The 17,500-nt window shown below is 41.6% G+C and overlaps 2 protein-coding genes across 3 annotated transcripts in view; one reads left to right on the top strand and one right to left on the bottom strand.

Moving 5' to 3' along the window:
• pax3b (paired box 3b) overlaps window positions 1-5,185 on the bottom strand; it is a 20,148-nt gene extending 14,963 nt beyond the window's left edge. For both annotated transcript variants that reach the window (XM_030778777.1, XM_030778778.1), the window contains exons 1-4: window positions 5,131-5,185; window positions 4,259-4,494; window positions 3,789-3,915; window positions 3,038-3,172 (exon numbers count right to left, since the gene is read on the bottom strand). In XM_030778777.1, coding sequence (XP_030634637.1) covers window positions 3,038-3,172; window positions 3,789-3,915; window positions 4,259-4,494; window positions 5,131-5,185 — 553 coding nt within the window. The remainder of the gene's footprint in view (window positions 1-3,037; window positions 3,173-3,788; window positions 3,916-4,258; window positions 4,495-5,130) is intronic.
• Window positions 5,186-17,178: 11,993 nt separating this feature from the next.
• sgpp2 (sphingosine-1-phosphate phosphatase 2) overlaps window positions 17,179-17,500 on the top strand; it is a 6,096-nt gene continuing 5,774 nt past the window's right edge. The window contains exon 1 of the mRNA XM_030776820.1: window positions 17,179-17,445. Coding sequence (XP_030632680.1) covers window positions 17,179-17,445 — 267 coding nt within the window. The remainder of the gene's footprint in view (window positions 17,446-17,500) is intronic.

The raw sequence follows: 17,500 nt of genomic DNA, 5'->3' as shown, positions 1-17,500 counted from the left end.
CATCAGAGAGCCATTCTTACACTCTCTGCTTTGAAGTGAAGTTAAAATAATGCAGTAGGAAATTACTCTCACATTGTTCTCTGTATTCTAATCCTCATTCTCTGTCCCTCAGATATGATCAATCCCATTCTCAGTCATGTAAGATTAGGTCTCCCTCATCGTACATATGAGTCGTGTAAGATTAGGTCTCCTTCATGGTACACATGAGTCATGTAAGATTAGGTCTCCCTCATCGTACATATGAGTCATGTAAGATTAGGTCTCCATCGTACATATGAGTCATGTAAGATTAGGTCTCCATCGTACATATGAGTCATGTAAGATTAGATCTCCTTCATCATACATATGAGCAAAATGCTGACATACAACCAGGCTGCTCTGAAAAAGAGAAAAACAGGGAAAAAAATAGACTTCTCTGTGTTTCCCTCTCTCTCTCTCTCTCTCTCTCTCTCTCTCTTCCTGTCTCTCTCTCTCTATCTCTCTATCTCTCTCTCTCTCTGTCATTTCAGAGGCCAAATCTCAGTTTCTCCACCCCAGAGTTTGTCTTTAACCCCTGCTGGACCTATGGACTGTATCTCTTTACCCCAATGACTGAGGCTCAGAGTGCATCCATGACCTTAGACACTGGCTGTATCCCTGTAGCCTAAGGGTGGACAACCAGCACACACACATTCCTCAGTCTACTGACCCCCACACTGGTCGACATGATCACAGCAACCATTATAGTAGAGTTTTCCTGGTCTATCTGCCCATCATCGCCGTCTGTGTGTGTGTGTGTGTGTGTGTGTGTGTGTGTGTGTGTGTGTGGGTTCATGTGACTCTCCCTTCTCTGACTGTGATGATACAATCCAGGGCAGTCGGTGGGCCATTAAAGCACACATTCTCTCTCTCTCTCTCTCTCTCTCTCTCTCTCTCTCTCTTTTCCCCTCACACACACATACATATTTTCTCCTTCCACACACAATAGTAACATTTACTGTAATGAATCATATTACTGCATTCAGTATTATCAGTGGTGTTCAGTGGCCAGTGAAATTAGCCATTAGTTTATGGTTATGGGTATTGTTTTATCATCTCTCTGAATTCACGTTTTTAGTTTGGGGATTTAGAATTTTAGAGACAATAAACATTTTTTGAGTGAGATGATGATCTCCAGTATACATCTTTTTTTTTTTTTTAACATGCAAACAGCGTTCAAAGGAGAGCGCGGGAATTCGCCAGAAAACAGTACACGCTGAACTCTATTTGCCTGTCCAGGGCTGAAAGAGCCAATGAAAAGAGAGAGAGAAAAAACTGGAGAGATTCAGCGACTACGTGTCTAAGACTGAAAGACGATGATGAGGCGGGAGGCTGTTGACTCGCAGATGAAAGTCAACTTAAATAAAGAGCTCGTTTTAATCCGCCCGAGGACACTTTCTCTTTTTTTTTTAGGCAGAGCGCGAGAGAGGCCAGTGCGTGACGGACGGCCATTGTAGCCGCGCGCATGACAGAGGGAGCGCCCCCATTGTGATCAGGCGCTCGAGGCCAGGCGCAGCTTTAAGGAGAGAACACTGGTTCCTTTTGACAAAACACAGACTTTTAATAAACTTCAGTCATCATTAAGTGTGACATGATGTGACACAAAATCAAAGTCGTTTTGAGAACTTGACCAGCTCTAACGAGGCTTTGACAGACTATTGGGCCATTCACTGAGATTAGTCACACACAGACAAGCCGCTAGCTCATTAGTCTCCAATTAAGAGCATTATTTCTGATGTGCAATACTTAAAAAAAAAATTAAAAATTCATTTTTATGGAATCTAATCCTAATACACAGTAGACTCATTTTCAGTACTTTGCAAAGGTTTTTTTCTCCCCTTAATATATTTTGTAGCAATGTTTATTTTCTATTCATAACGCAATATGGTTAAAGACACCGACACAAATGTTTCAGACAGCATTTCCCTTCATGAAAGCGAAATGTGTGCCTCTCTTAGGCCCAGATCAGGTTTTTTAATTACTTTAATCAAAATTTTGGAAGTTTTCCTCTATATTGATTTTTCCTAGCTGACATTGGTTGCGATCAATCGCGCATCTCCGAATTTTTTAACAGTCCGCAGTTTCAGTCATCTGTTCGTCAGGACAGAAAAAAAACGACGCAATTCAAAATGCAAGTTAATTGTGAATTTTGTTAACGGAAACTAAGCACGGATTCCAAAGTAGAGCTCCACGATGAATAATTCAACTACCATCGCCATCCAACAAAATCCTTTTGCGCTCTCTCTCTCTCTCTCTCTCTCTCTTTCTCTCTCTCCCCTCAGTTTTGAATGGAAGAAGTAGTCTACTTCTGTCTGTGTATTGGAAGCTGGGAAGGAGCACTCTTTTTCTTTTTCTTTTTTTCCTTTTTTTTTTTTTGGTCTTCAGTTACCACGTCTTGAGTCTCTATAGACTCGAGTTCTTCTGTCTCTCAATTTCAGGCCACAGCGTTCGATGGTTTGCGCGAGGTCCCGTGCTCTTTGTAGGCTATTAGTCTAGTGTTGTGTAAATGTTTGGCTAACTCATTGGCAGTTTTTCCCCCCTCATGCATTAGTATTGCTGAAGGCTACAGTTCATCTTAAAACAGGACTCTGAACACGAGAGCAACCCCATGTTATAAAATTCTCCAGAGTGAAATTGAAATTCTCGTTTTTAAGGATGATGATCTAAAATTCTTTATTTTCGCAAGGCATACATTTTTTAAAAAAAGCGCAATTTGATTTGTTGTTGTTGTTGTTGTTGTTGTTGTTGTTGTTGTTATTATTATTATTATTATTATTATTATTATTATTATTATTATTTTCCTTGTGGTTGGTGGCGGTGTTATATACAGTATTTCCTTGTGCTTTGTTGTTGTTCTTGTTTTAACCGTGGTGCATATAAAATAAATAAATCATTAAATTAAATTAAACTAAATAATTCTCCCTTTTGATGCGTTGATAGACTATTAAGGCCAGATCCCAGTCGGAGATGAGATGACCGTAAATGTGGAATTCGGTCATCTCTAGCTCTGCTCACTTACATCGAGCTCCTAAAATGCCCTCGATGCTGTGCCTGGTCCTCTGCACGTGCTCTTGCTGTTCCCGCTTCTCGCTCTCGTCTTCATCCTCTTCTTCGTCACCCTTTCCCCCGCGCATTATGCGACTGATCGCGCTGACTAGAGTTAAGTGATGAGAACAAGGAACGTGAAGGTATCAGATAATGTCTACAGGCGAGATCTAAACGAAATTTTGACCGCAAACACACATTGTCATTTAAAATGTTCAAACTTTGTTTAAGAAATTAATCAGACTCCTGCATTAGGTTAAATTTTCCTGATCCTTATTTTTATCATCACTTCGACTTATACGTTAAAATACTGCGAGTGAATAATTTAACTTTGACAGTCTTACAGAGAAAAGACTGAAGAAAACAGACCTCGAAATTTTGTCCTTCTTCGAATTATCCCAAAATGAAGGATAATATACATACTATGCTATACTATATATATACACAGGCTGGCTTATGAAAATGTAATAATTGATCATTTAAAAAAAAAAACAGCTATAGGTGAACTGCACTGTAAGTCACACAAGGCTAAATGAAACGTGCTGCCTGCGCTTGAACTACCCATTTCAGGACTTCGACAAATTCATAAAACCAACGTTTTATGTGGGGGCACAGCAATGTCTCAAAGCTAAATGCAGCAGTCATAAAAATGTCAGTTATTTTAGTTTTAAAATATTCTTATTAATGGTGTCAGTTGTATGAGGAAATGTCTCTTTGCGCCATACCTGAGGGCACATTGTTCCGGTCGCAAACTCTGTCTTTGAGTAATTTATCCCTTATTTCCCAGCTGAATATTCCTGGATTGTCTCGTTTATATTCCTCAATGCGTTTCTCTATGTCCGGCTCAGTCATCTGCTTCAAAAACATATATATATATATATAAAGCGAGATCAAAGCGTCAGATATGTGTCTTACAGAGGTTTCAGAAATATATATATATATGTATATATGTATCTTGCTTTGACATCTGTTATCATTGCTTCGTAGTCAGGAAACCAGCTGTCATCGACACCACTCAAACTGGTGTCGACCTGTTGCACAGTAAAAGATCGCACGCTCTCGGTGTGTGGGGCTCCATTTAGCATAATGTAACGCAATACGTCCCACTGCACGTTTTTTTTTTTTTTTTTTGGTCTTGGTTATTCTCCGGAACCGTTCTCCAGAAAGCTTTTCCCCACGTTCTCAAAGCTCTCACCTTGGGCTTGCCTCCGCCGATAGCTCCGGGTCGGATGGAACCGGTCTCCTGGTACCGACAAAGAATTTTGGACACACAGCCGTGAGAAACTCTCAGCTGCCGCGAGATGACACAGGGACGAATGCCGTGATGCGCCATCTCCACGATTTTGTGTCTTATGTGGTTGGGCAAAGGCCGACCGTTGATGAAAACTCCCCCAAGTTGGTTGACCCGACCCTGGCCTAGCGGGGTAGACACTGCCGGGGGAAGAGTAAAAAGATAGAGCGAGAGGGAAGAAGAGACAGAGAGAGTGAAGGAGAGAGAGGGATATCTTTGCTATGTTATGACATTACGTCGACCAGGCTACACTGCCGCAGCTAAAGTACTGTGGAAACCGAGCGTTGAACAATTTCTGTCAACTGTTTTCATAGCAATGTAACCTACCCAACAAACGTGTCGTAAAGTCTTTTTAAGCACATAAAACAAAAAATATACATATTTGTTTTATGTAAAGTAACCTGCCCTACATCACATTTCTGTCTTCAAGTTTAAATTTGAAAAGCCGTTCTGCAAGCATTCCGACATGGCCATCAAAAAACTAAAAGCACAAAAATAACTTGTAGCAGGGAGCGGAGGTGACTTGTACAAGATAAAATGTAAAAAAATCTACAGTTCCTTATGAAAAGGGTTACTGTGCAGATTGAGAAAAAAAATATTTCGATGTCTTAACATATTGACTGGCGATTCAGTTTACATTACAAGACACATTTTTTTTCCACAAGAAATATTCATGTGACGTTTTGCCTGGTGCGGCTCGATAACCTTTTCCTCGATCAATTAATGTTTAGAGACACATTTTCTCAGTTTATTTATTTGAGTTTTATATAAATTACCTTCCAAAGGGAAACCGCCACGGGGATAGCTCTGAGGAAGCGGTGGTCGCATCATCCTATTCCAGGCCCGTGTGAGGGCAATAACTCCACCAGACGTGTCCCCAAACCATGCACTCTCAGCGGCGAGGTGGGAGACCGGGTGGCTGAAACGGACCGGTTCGGAGTAAACTGCTGAAGCCCTCTTGGAATCTGAGTTACGGTGCTCTGAATGTATGTAAACCTGCTTCCTTGTCTAGAGGCACTGCTAAGGGTACCCCCTCTTTCTTAAAGACCTTGACAAAGACTGGTTAAAAACGGCAACATTTCGTGCGTAGAGCCAAAATCGGAATCCAGTACAATGATTTCCAACAGAATTTCAATCAGTACTATTGTTTCTGAGTGGTGCAATGGCTAACGTCTCATTCTTAAACTACCCAGAACAAAGTTGAATTGAACAACGCTACTGTGTCTATTTGTCAAATCGAACCCTGAGATTGGTCCACTGCCTCATGGAGCTCAGTTCTGATTGGTTGATAGGAAAAACTTCTTCAGATGAAGCTTAAGGAGTAAAAGTGATGGGACAAATTTTACAATTTTGGATGGAGTTTCATAATCCCGATGAAACTGATAACCCCATTAGAAAACTGATTAGTTTCATCCTAACAAGATAATCTGATCACATTATTGATAAAAAGTGCAGTAACACATGTACTCTAACAGTGGAGCACTGACTAATCTAATTAAAGAAAAAAGCCTACCTGTGCATTGTAATAGCGATGTTAAAAACCCAATTTATAACCAGGCCGTTATGGAAAAAGGATATTGAAGAATAAAAAACTATAATAACATTTAAAAAATAACAATGAAAATAAAAGTGATGGATCGAAGATTAAACCTCTGTCTTCCTGTCCCTCTCTCTCTCTCTCTCACACACACACACACACACACACACACACACTCTGTTGACTTCAATGACATGTGGCTCTTTTGTGGCTCTGAAAAGACACTTCAGATGTTGTCTTTCTGCCTGAGCACGGGAACAATAGGGCGCGCGCAGGGGGGAAAATACGCAAGGGGAAATGGGGATCCATTCACGTGCAAAAGAGACGACTATTCATTTTTATTGGGGAGTTAAATAAACTCTATAAAAGAGTAACCCCACGGGACACTGACTCTACAAATTAATATGAGCGAATTAACTCTGTGTGTGTGTGTGTGTGTGTGTGTGTGTGTGTGTGTGTGTGTGTGTGTGTGTGTGTGTGTGTGTGCGCGCGCGTGTGTCCATGCGCTGGTGTTTTCTTTTTCTTTCCCTCGTTATATGAAATTGCCATCTTACACAGACTGACGCTGGCGGAAAATGGCCTAATGGATCAAATTAAATCCTTTCCAAAAGACAAAAGTAGGAATTAGAGTTTTTTTCTTGTTGGGTTGGACATCATAATTATTAGTTTAAAGAGTTTGTTATTAGGATAAAAACGTTGTAAAGTTTTAAAAACAGACCTACCTCACTTTACACGAGAAATTCGAGTAAACCATCGTAAGAAAACTTCGAGGAAACGGATAATCTTGAAAATTAAACTCATTTACTTTGTTCTTGGGTCAGTTAAGACACATTTCATTGAAATGTTTTAGTCATGCGCGTCTAAATAGTCTTTTCAATATATACTTCTTTTTAAAAAAAGAAAAATCGCCTACTCAAGTTAGGAGCTTATACTGCATTGAGACCATAACCGAGTGTTGGGTATTTCACGTGCCCAACAAAGCACGCTACACAACACACTATTCTAAAATAACTTAGCCAAGGACTAACGGTTTTTGTTACTCTTTTATTTACCCCACGTCTTACTTTGGGAGATTGTTGATCTCTGTGAAACTGGAGATAACTTTAAAAAGAGATGGAGAACGAGAGCAAAGGACGGAGAGAGAAAACCCAGAGAGGTACGATGCATACTTCGGCCGACATGAAAGAAACATTGAGTAATCCGTGTCGAATCCATTATGGAGGAATTCCCGAATCGGATCTCTTCTCAGATGAACTCTCAATAAATTGCATCAGAAATTAAGAAATGAACACAAACACGAATTCATGACAAAATGCTTTTAAATTAAACTATATTGCATACCGAGAGCTTTTTGTAATTGAAACACAATGTATATTTAGTAAAGCACTTAGCCCATGTGGTCATAGGCCTACGTGCAGAGGAATGTTAGTTATTACAAACAGCTCCGTAGTAAACACACCGTGAACGGTCCTCTAAACTGTCCAGGAACCTTAAGCAGCAAAATCAGTTCATTTAAATGACCATGATGGGTTTTTTTTTTTTTTTCGAAAAATGATAATGAAATAATCACAGGGGGTTTTTTTAAATGTTCTTTAAACACCAAAGTGTAAAAATTCAGTTTCCACTATGGGGTCTTCGGAATGAGTGTAAATATTGAAAAATGGGAAATGTGCAGTTTATTTAAAAAAAAACATTGATGAAGCAGATTTCAAACGTCGTAAAATTTTTGCCAAAATCTCTTAAATGAATGTGCCGATCGGAAGGCCCGTTGTGTTACCTCACAATGCAAATAAATAACAAATACTCAAATAATCTCTCTCTCTCCAGCTCGCTATGTGTGTGTGTGTGTGTGTGTGTGTGTCTGTGTCTGTGTGTGTGTGAGTGTGAGTGTGAGTGTGAGTGTGTGTGTGTGTCTGTGCCTGTGTCTGTGTCTGTGTGTGTGTGTGTGTGTGTGTGTCTGTGCCTGTGTCTGTGTGTGTGCCCGCACAGATCTTGACCCCTTTAACCTCACTTAGGACAGATCCGCAAGCAAAGCGTGACCAGTTCTTACCCGGTCAGGAAGTCATCTGTCCTTTATCTAGTGGGAGTCTCTGAAGTGCTAGCCTTTCAACACCAATACCACCACATCCAAATTCAGCCAAAATTCAACTCGCTGCTACACCTGGGCTGTTAAGCTCTTATGCGGTGGGATGTTGTTCAAACAGTTTCAAAAAAGACGAACTCTTCTTAAAGAATATCTATACATTTCCATGACTAAAGGAGAGAGGAGCTACACGACGCTGCCAATTCTCAGAAGATGCAAACGCAGAAATGGGATGAGCTGCCCGGAAAATTCGACCAGTGGCATGTGACCACTAGAGGGCGCATGTGGGCGTGAGTTTGTTTGGGGTTTTTTTGACAGCGAAACCGTCAGAATACTCACTGTGTACTGTGTACTCTATTGTCTTACTCTATTGTTGTGTTTTTATTGTGCAGGACGGCGCTGTTGCGGCACTGCAGAAACGGTAGAGGGAGAAACAGTAGAGACGCCTCTGTACATTCTACAAATGAAATCCTTCAAGAACAGTTTACAAGCAAACATCTGCGGAGCTCTAAATTTTGAGAGAAATGAAGCGTGAACAAAGCAGATCAGAATTAAATCAGTTGGCCAGTTCAGGGGGAACATTTCCAGTAATCTACGTCACCGGTTCTCAGTTCATTCCTAAGGGCCTGCCCGCCCCTACGTGTCTTCCTGTTGGTCTCTCATTACCACAGCTGACTGAACTAAGCAAGGTCTTGATGATCAGTCAATCGGTGGAATCAGCTCTGCCGATACTTGGCTTAAAACGGCTCTGCAGACTGAGATAAACATGTTGACACACACACACACACACACACACACACACACACACACAAATATTGAGACTTAGGTTTAGGCGAGATTTAGACTTGGGTAAAGCTGTTATAACTGCATAGTGTTCTTCACTGGTGCCAGTCCAGGTGTCTTACTTCAATTCCATCTATTCATATAGAGTCTGTCTAAAGAGCCAGGTCGTAGGTCATAACAGGCAATGTGAGACCACAGTGCTGGACTTTTGGATCTGAGAGAGGAAACTGATCCTAGATCAGTTTAATGGACAGGTGCAGTCTTGCACAGTATCAGGATAAGGAAATTCATCCAAGTTTAGATTAGACTGATAAGATTATAATAGATGAATAGGTTAATTAGATTAATAAGATCTTTAGGTTCATTGCTGGAATCTACACATAGGAAAAACTACACATAGGTTTGTAACAAAAATAATGGATTTAGCTTTTATAGGTTTTTTTTTTCTCCCTACAACACTTTTCAATGTTTTTTGTCAATTCTGATTAAAAAATAAATAAATATGAAATCTGCCATGAATGCACGTTTAATACACGAACAAAATTCATACCTGTAAACGTAAAGATAAAAATGCATTTACAATCTTTTTCTTGTTGGCCCCTGTTTGTTAACTTATATGAAGTGTTTGATTTTACTGTACTAATGAACCTGTCTGATAGTTATTCAGGATTACAATAACCTTGTAGTGAAGGTGCAGAGGATGGTGGATAGGATTCACAGTAACCTCAGATAATACGTGTAGTGTATTACATGTCATAAATACATAAGAGATATAATTAGCTACACAACAAAAAAAAAAATGCAAATTCAGCACAACAATGAAATTTGAACATCTAAAATTTGACACACATACGCATACACATCCCACACTCACAGATATGCTTGCCTTCCTATATGATTGGCAACACATACAACAGAATTTTGTCTCTCTCTCTTTTATTCCTCTAATGAAATGTGTTCATGTCTGTGAACAGAACATATCATTTCTGTGTGCAAATACAATTGTTACAATTTTCTTTTAATACCCCACAACATTAATTCAGTCATAAATAGTAAAAACACAGATGCCCTAATCTCTAATAAATAGATAATACAGTAGTATATATGAGGGCTCTGTATACTGCCCATGGTCGACTTTATACCTGTCTTTTGATTGGGGCAGGAAGTGTATCTGACTTGGTTAAGTGTCCTTTGCCTGGATAGTAGTGTGTATCTGATTGTATAGGTCTTTTGATTGGGCTAGAGAGTGTGCCTGATTTTATACATGTCTTTTGATTAGGGCAGAGGGTGTATCTAACTTTACATGTGTGTTCTGATTGGAGCAGAGAGGGTCTGTGGGTGACTCGTAGAAAGCTCGTGTGCAGTAAGTGTTCTCGTCTTCTGCGGGTCGACAGAGAGGCAAGTCATAATGGAAGAGCAACTACCGCGGAGATTTAAATGAAAAAGCAGTCACAGTGAACAGCGTGGATACTCCAGTGTTAATCTCGCTTTGTTTAGATTAATATAACTGATGGTATGGTGCTTTCTGTGATATGCATCATGATATGTTGTAGGATTTTGCAAAGGTTTGAATTGCATTTAATATCGGTTCGGTTGCTTGTCACCCGATTTTCTGTAAGTAAAAGCATCAGCGTCGGTGATTCGTCACCCAGGAAGAGGCTTCGATTTGTCAGGATGCGCTCGTGTCACACAGAGCTGAAAGCTTTGGGCTAAGTCACAAACTCTGCGGTCATCTTGCCTCACCGCTGATGTTAAATGAATTGGACAAGACACTGGAGTCCACCCGACATTGTCTAACCTTATCAGTGCGCCCAAATGGATCCGAAAATTCCTTCTCTGTACTGCATGTGAAATCTCGTCGTTACATATATCAACCAGAAGAGGGCGCACTCGGTTATAAAATGACACCTGTAGCACATTCAAATCCACCATACAATGAGCTTCGTACCAAAAAAACGTCACAGATCTTTTTAAAAGGAACTTCAGTGGCTCCACTAAAAAAAGGAAACAAAGAAGAGGAAGGCACAGAAGTGGTTAAAAAGAAGTCAAGCTTGTTTCGCGGTTCAGGAATTTTTCTGCATACTCTTGATATTTTGAGCAACAGTTATGAGTGGGAGGTCATTAAATGTCAGATATGACTGTTAATCAGTTTTTTTGGCCAGACTGGAAACCTGTCCTCCCGTTATCAGTTGTTGTATCATTTACCCATCCACATGTAGATCGGGACTTTTTAACACGTAAGAAGAAAACACCTGTGAGCCAATGAGTGCCTAGTTACCAGAAGTGTCAGCTGAATGCTTGTTACCATGGCAATTAACATTCAACCAGTTCTGTTATTCTGTTCAGTTTTTCTGATTCAAATGCAAATTTTAACTCAATGTATTACTGTTTTAATACTCTTGTATCCAAATTTATTTATTTGCAATTTATTTGTGTCTCTATAGTGCAACTCTTTCTGAGATTACTAAATATAATATACTGATGTATGCCATACCTCATTATTAAGGATTCATTTTGATTTTTTTTTTTAGACTGAAAAGGCAAACAACTCCTTCCTTGTTCAGTTTTCGCGGTAATATTCTTTATATCTTTAAAAGTTGAACAGTAAATGTTATCTGGGTCATGCTCGAGTTAATGTAGGACAAAACATTTTAACACAATCCAGACTCATTCTGGAAGTGTCATTTCAAACCATTTTCCATTACCAGTTCAACTTAAGAAACTGATACATGGTAGTTTTATAAAGAACCACCCACTAAACTCTTTCACACACAAAGCAAACTGGATTGCCTCTTTACCTGCTCCGACACAGACATCCATGTTACCCCTTCTAACCACACAAGGTGTTCTTTTTACAGGCTCAACTTAATCTCATACAGGCTAAAAATGACTCAACGTCCTCCACCACTGATAACGTTAAACAAAAGGTTCGGCATCGCAAACGTTTACAGTAAGGGATATAGGACGTACAGGCCAAGGTAGTCTTGTCCCCGGAAAGCGACAAAAAGAACCAGGGCAGGGACCAGGGATGTGGTCCAAAGCTACCGCGCTGGGTCAGTTTGGATGCCCCCACGATTCTCCTAAAACAGCTCCGATTTGAAATCTTTACGTTTAAATGCTTATTAAGCTGTTCTCAAAGCTCATATAATCACTGATTCCTACGTCGTGGTGGAATCTTGTTCAGTGTTTCGAAGACTGAGTTGAAACCTGCAAAAAATCAGTCTCTTGAAATGTTGTGATCAAAGGAACTTTCAATGTAGAAAATGATAATAGTAATAATAATGATAACAATAATAATAATAATAATAATAATGAAGAATATTACCGAGTCCTGTGACTGCTGGGAACCTAACTGAACAGATTTTCCGTAGATCCATCACCATTGATCAAATTAACTCAGCTAATTACATACACATTGTCCCAAACGTCACTTAATCCTGAACATTTGTGTTCATCAAATTTTCAACGCGCAGCTGGACTGCATGAATAATTCATGAGTTTGCATCAGATCGTCTGTATTTAAAGAGGGTCAAACATCTATTTGATGGCCACGCTGCGCAGCTTAGAACAGTTTCCCCCATTTACACGGTCAAAAAAAAGAAAACAAGAGCCTAAGACTTTCTGTCCTAGCCATCAGCCCTGTACAGGAAGCTGCCGAAATAGAAGAAATGACCGATTAAAAGAGGGATGAAAAGTAGTTGGATAGCAGGTGCATCTATGTAGGTGTGGCGCCTGAGTTATTTGATTAATTATAATTACCAACCCATCACCGTCATGCTTAGGCTCATGTACAGAAGTGCTGGGCAGACCCAGCGCTTGAGTTGGTCGCACGACTGAGTCTAAGGCGAGAGGCTGGCGGTTTAATCGAGAATCGTCCGGAGAGAACTTCACAGGAAAGGCTAGTATAGCTGGGGTGTCAGTGATTAAACGTCTAAGACGTTTTATAAACATATCAGACTTTTGCATGTAACGTGCTACAAAAAAAAAAGAAAAAAAAACACAGGCAGTGATCGATTTCATCCTTTAAAAAAAGCTTAAATGGTGAGACCTGTCATCCAGTTCTCAACAAAGTTATGAACACATGTCCGAGCCCCACCAACGCGATCCCACAGACACGGACTTTTAATTTCCTACGGTTCAGGGTTCTGGCACCTGTGTTAAATGCTGTGGAATGCATTTAGCCAGCTCTGGTTTTGGTCTACTCAACCAACTCTCACAGGACGAGGTTATATGCGCCAGTTTTAACACAAAGCCTTGCTGAGTGAGTGATTATCCTATGGCAAAGTGTTTGCGATGGAAGCAATCTTTTCCAGCATGACAGCGCTCCCATTCACACAGCACATCTGGTCACTGAATGTGTTTGATGAGCATGAGAAATAATGCAAACCACATGCAGCGGTCATCTGAGCCCTCCAGATCTCAGCCTCAACCAATCCACACTTATGAGAGACACTGGAGCAGTGCAGACAGAACGGGGTTTTCCATCACCACTAACAAAACCCCAAATGAGCGAATTTATAAATGGAAGAATGGTGTCACGTCCCTCCAACAGGGGCTTCAGACACCCAAAGAATGTATGCAATGTACGCAGACTAGCGTTGCTGCTTGTCTGGTGCCTAATGGTGAACAATCGCATAAGTAAGAAACACTCTAATAATAATAATAATAATAATGATAATAATAATAATAATAATAATAATAATAACGTTGGGTCAATTTACCATTTTGACTGTTGCGTACCTATGAGTATCCATGGGTCTTAAGTTTAGGCAAAAATCTGTAAAGTTAGTTGTCGTATAATTCTAAGTTGAACCTGTTTTGTTGTTGTTGTTTTCAGTGCACTTTCTGATCGTATGCTTCCTTATTTTGGCAGTTCCCTGTGTCCAAAACACATCCTCAGCACATCTGTCTTTCTGTACACATGTTCAGAGCCGTGCTGATGGATAAGGGTTATGTACAAGTTAAGAGCATCATACACTCAAACCTAATCAATTTCTTTGATTTGAGAGCATCTGAAAAGGAGAATAACTGTGGTCAGTGCCTAGAAAGAGTGACAGGGATTTTGTACACGTGGACAGCACAGTGACATTGAATAGTGATAGGTAGATTTTAGAAGAGAGAAGGAGAGATTGTCAGTTGTCAGATGACACGGTTATACCGTGAGAGATGCATAGGTCGGGAGCAAGAGACACGGTATAAAATGAGACGATTTCATCTTAAAGCTATTGCTCCGTCAGAACTGAAAGGCCTTCAGAAAGACTCCGTATGGTACAAAGGCCAATGGAATAGCAATACTTAACAGCAAAGAGGATTACATACAGTGGGAATGTGGTAAGGATTCATACCCACATCACACAGACACGCACACAAGAACGCAGACATCCTTCTGTCCTTAAATAATCTCTCTCTCACACACACACACATGCACGCACTCGCACGCACGGACACATACACAAATTAAGTAATCCAGTCTAAGTATCCATCTCTCAGTGTTAGGCGTTTCTCCGACTGGCATTGCTAGTCGCTGATGAGCGGCCAGTTTCGTGTTCCGGTCTGTATTTCAACCAACAAATAAGCCACGTGACCACTACCGAGACCATGGCGAGGATGCTCGCGACTGACAGGCAGATGGGTCCCGCGGGCGAGGGCGGCCCGCTGTGGCTGTGCACGAAGATCAGGCCCATGAAGAGCAGCACGAGCATGGACAGAAACGAGAATATGACACACACGCAGCCCGTGGTAAGCGCGAGCCGTTTACAGTTGTGGCAGCTCTCATACCGGGACACGGAGTCCTGCGACAGAGTTGTGGCAGTGGAAACCGTTGTGGACGGAGTCGCCTGGCTCATGCTAGACGCCCCAGAGGCTTCCTCGCGCCTCAGCGCAACGAGAGCTGGGTGTAACGGCGGAGGATGGGGTGGTAACGCGTCTTGGGGCAACGGATCCGAGTCGATGTACAGCGGGAAGTCCTCCGTGACCTTGGTGTTGTTGGGCAGATTCTGTATCCGGTAATCTGGCACGGGAGTCCGGTGGCGGCACACGGGGCAGGTAATGCGCCACGGCCGTTCCTCGCGCAGGTGCAGCGCGTGCAGGCACTCCTCGCAGAACGTGTGCAGGCATTCCAGGATCTTGGGCGCGCGGCGGTCGAGATCGAAATAGTTGTAGCATATTTTACACTCGTACTCCTCGTAGGGAAAGGCCGTGGCGTCGGGACCGGGCGGCTCCGGGCAGACTGCTGCCAGTGCTGCCGCTGTCGTTGCTGCTGCTGCTGCTGCTGTTGCTACATCCGCCTCTGCCATGGCATCTCGCTCTCTTCACATCCTCACCGACACACAAAGAGCCGCCCGGTCACGAGGGATGACGATGAAGGCTTGTTTTTATTTTTGACCTTTTCTTAATCCTCGCTATGAAAAATCCATCCTCCCGTCAAAATGTTTACATTCCCTTAGGTGTCATATCGTGTGTAAATATCCCAGTCCAGTACAAAAACAGAGCGTGTCACGTCCTTTTCTGTCCTCACTCCGACTGAATTATTAATCGACCCCTCTTTCATTCTCTGGGAGGGACTACCGGTGATGTAATGCTGGATGAGAGAGGCTATGAATGGGTCTAAAATCCGAGGGTATTACAGCTTCCACACCGCCCAACGGCCGGAATGGACCTGGGCGGGTGACGCTTGAGCTGGGCAGTTCCGTTTCTATTTCCTCTCCGTTTTCCGTTGGTCCGGCCAGCTCTCAGCCGTCTCTAAGGTGTACAGTTAAGAATCTGGAGACAGATGCAAGCGAGCGAGTGAAGATGGCAGAGCCTCTGGCGCCATCATCCACTCTCTCTCTCTCTCTCTCTCTTACACACACACACACACACACGCAGACAAAAGAGCTTGGATTGACAAATCAAAGCGACCCAGACGCGTGTGTATGGGGTCAAACGGCACGCGCCTTGTCATAAAAAAAAGATGGTTAAGACGAGGATAACTGTCATCTCTGTATGTCTTGTTGTCGTTGTTAAGACTTCGACACCTTTAATTTCACCTACTGAATGAATTGTTTTATCCAAAAGTAATTTGCATCAGCTGTCAGAATAACATTCACCCTTAAAACAGGAATTGTTATATGGCATTGTCATCATGATTCTAGCTAAACAATTCTGAATAGAGATGTCGTTGTCATAGGATCCCCGTAGTACAAATGTGTAAGTCAAGCCAAAATCAATGTTACAGTTAGGTATTCGATAGCCTACGAGCTTATGAAAATTTGTACACCAGATTCTTACATTTCCAACTCTCTTAGAAAAACATTTAAAAGAGCCTATTGATTTAGTCTACTTGTTAAATAGGAAGTAAGAGACTTCGAGATGACACTTGTAAAATAAACATTATTGCACAGTTTCAGATATTTGGATCTTATTTCAAGTTTCAAGTTTATTTAGAGCCCAGTAACACTGTTTACAGCCTCAAAGGGCTTTACACGCCACAACAATCAAAATCAAAACAGGACGGCACCCCCTCACTATTTAATCGCTCGGGACTGTAAATAAATCAGTGTAACATCAAAAACGGCAAATATTAAAAATTGTCTGTATAAAAACTGCAAACCCTGTTAAGTCTGCACACCCCTGAAAATTAATAAACTTTAGACTACTTAGTCATTCGTCAAGACGAATCTCTCACCGATAGCCACTGACTGATGTCACTGGCCTGTTCGGTAAGCAAATTTGAAATGGAATTTACTGACGCACTGATGCACACGATATCTTATCGCAGACATAAGCAGAGGTGAATTAGCGTGCGCGGTGCATCCTGCTGCCCTGTAAAATAAGCCGAGATAACGAACTGCTGCCGTTGTTCTGACGGTAAAAAATAGGCTACCGCCTTTGACTTCGTTCGCTGAAATTGGGTCAGTCAAGGTTGAGTTTGACAGCACATTCTCGCAAATTGCTAAATCACAGCTTCTTATAGGGCAAAACACTGGGGTATCTGAAATAGAGCGAAAAACTATACGATGATGGGAAAAAAATTGGTCTGATTAAATACTAAATAATGTCATTTTTACTTCTGATGCGTTGTTGTCACAGATTATAGGTGGTGTAAATTGTTCTTGTGGTAAAAGAGTCAAAAGGCCAATATTCCTGAGATCAAAACGCCTTGAGCACGAATTGTCAGTTTATCCAAGTAGGTTTACATTTATTTATTTAATGTAGATCTAACACACTTCACACAAGGTAGGGCTAAATGCAACAGCCAATCGGGTGTCTTTCACGTCAGCACGGGGACGTGCCCCAGCTGTGAACACACACACACCTGTGACAGAAGTATACCTGCCCAATATGCACCTACACGCGCACACACAGACACACACGCTTCTACCTGATGGACTAAGCGCGGAAGCTCTTGAACTCTAAACCGAGATACTCTGACGACTAGCGATGTCCGAACTTCTAACGTATCTACATGGCTCGGAACTAGTCGCGGGCTTTCAGAGGGCTTGTGGTCTATTCCCCAAGGAAGCAACCTACCAAACCTCCACTCCCGACCACCTGCGTGAGAATGGCTCAGTTCTTACTCGTGACTCAGACGGTTCTGACTACAGGCAGCGCCACAACGCGCAACTACAGAATGGAACGATTAGCGCTCAGGATAATAACTTCAACTACAAATACAAAGTCAATGGGTGCAATGGATGCGGCGTTAAAGTGAGTAATGAATCAAGATTGCTAATGCAGACGATTTTAATACACTGAGTGTATC

The sequence above is a fragment of the Chanos chanos genome, chromosome 6, assembly GCF_902362185.1.
Source record: "Chanos chanos chromosome 6, fChaCha1.1, whole genome shotgun sequence".
Taxonomy (NCBI): domain Eukaryota; kingdom Metazoa; phylum Chordata; class Actinopteri; order Gonorynchiformes; family Chanidae; genus Chanos; species Chanos chanos.
This window is presented reverse-complemented; position numbering and strand designations above follow the sequence as displayed.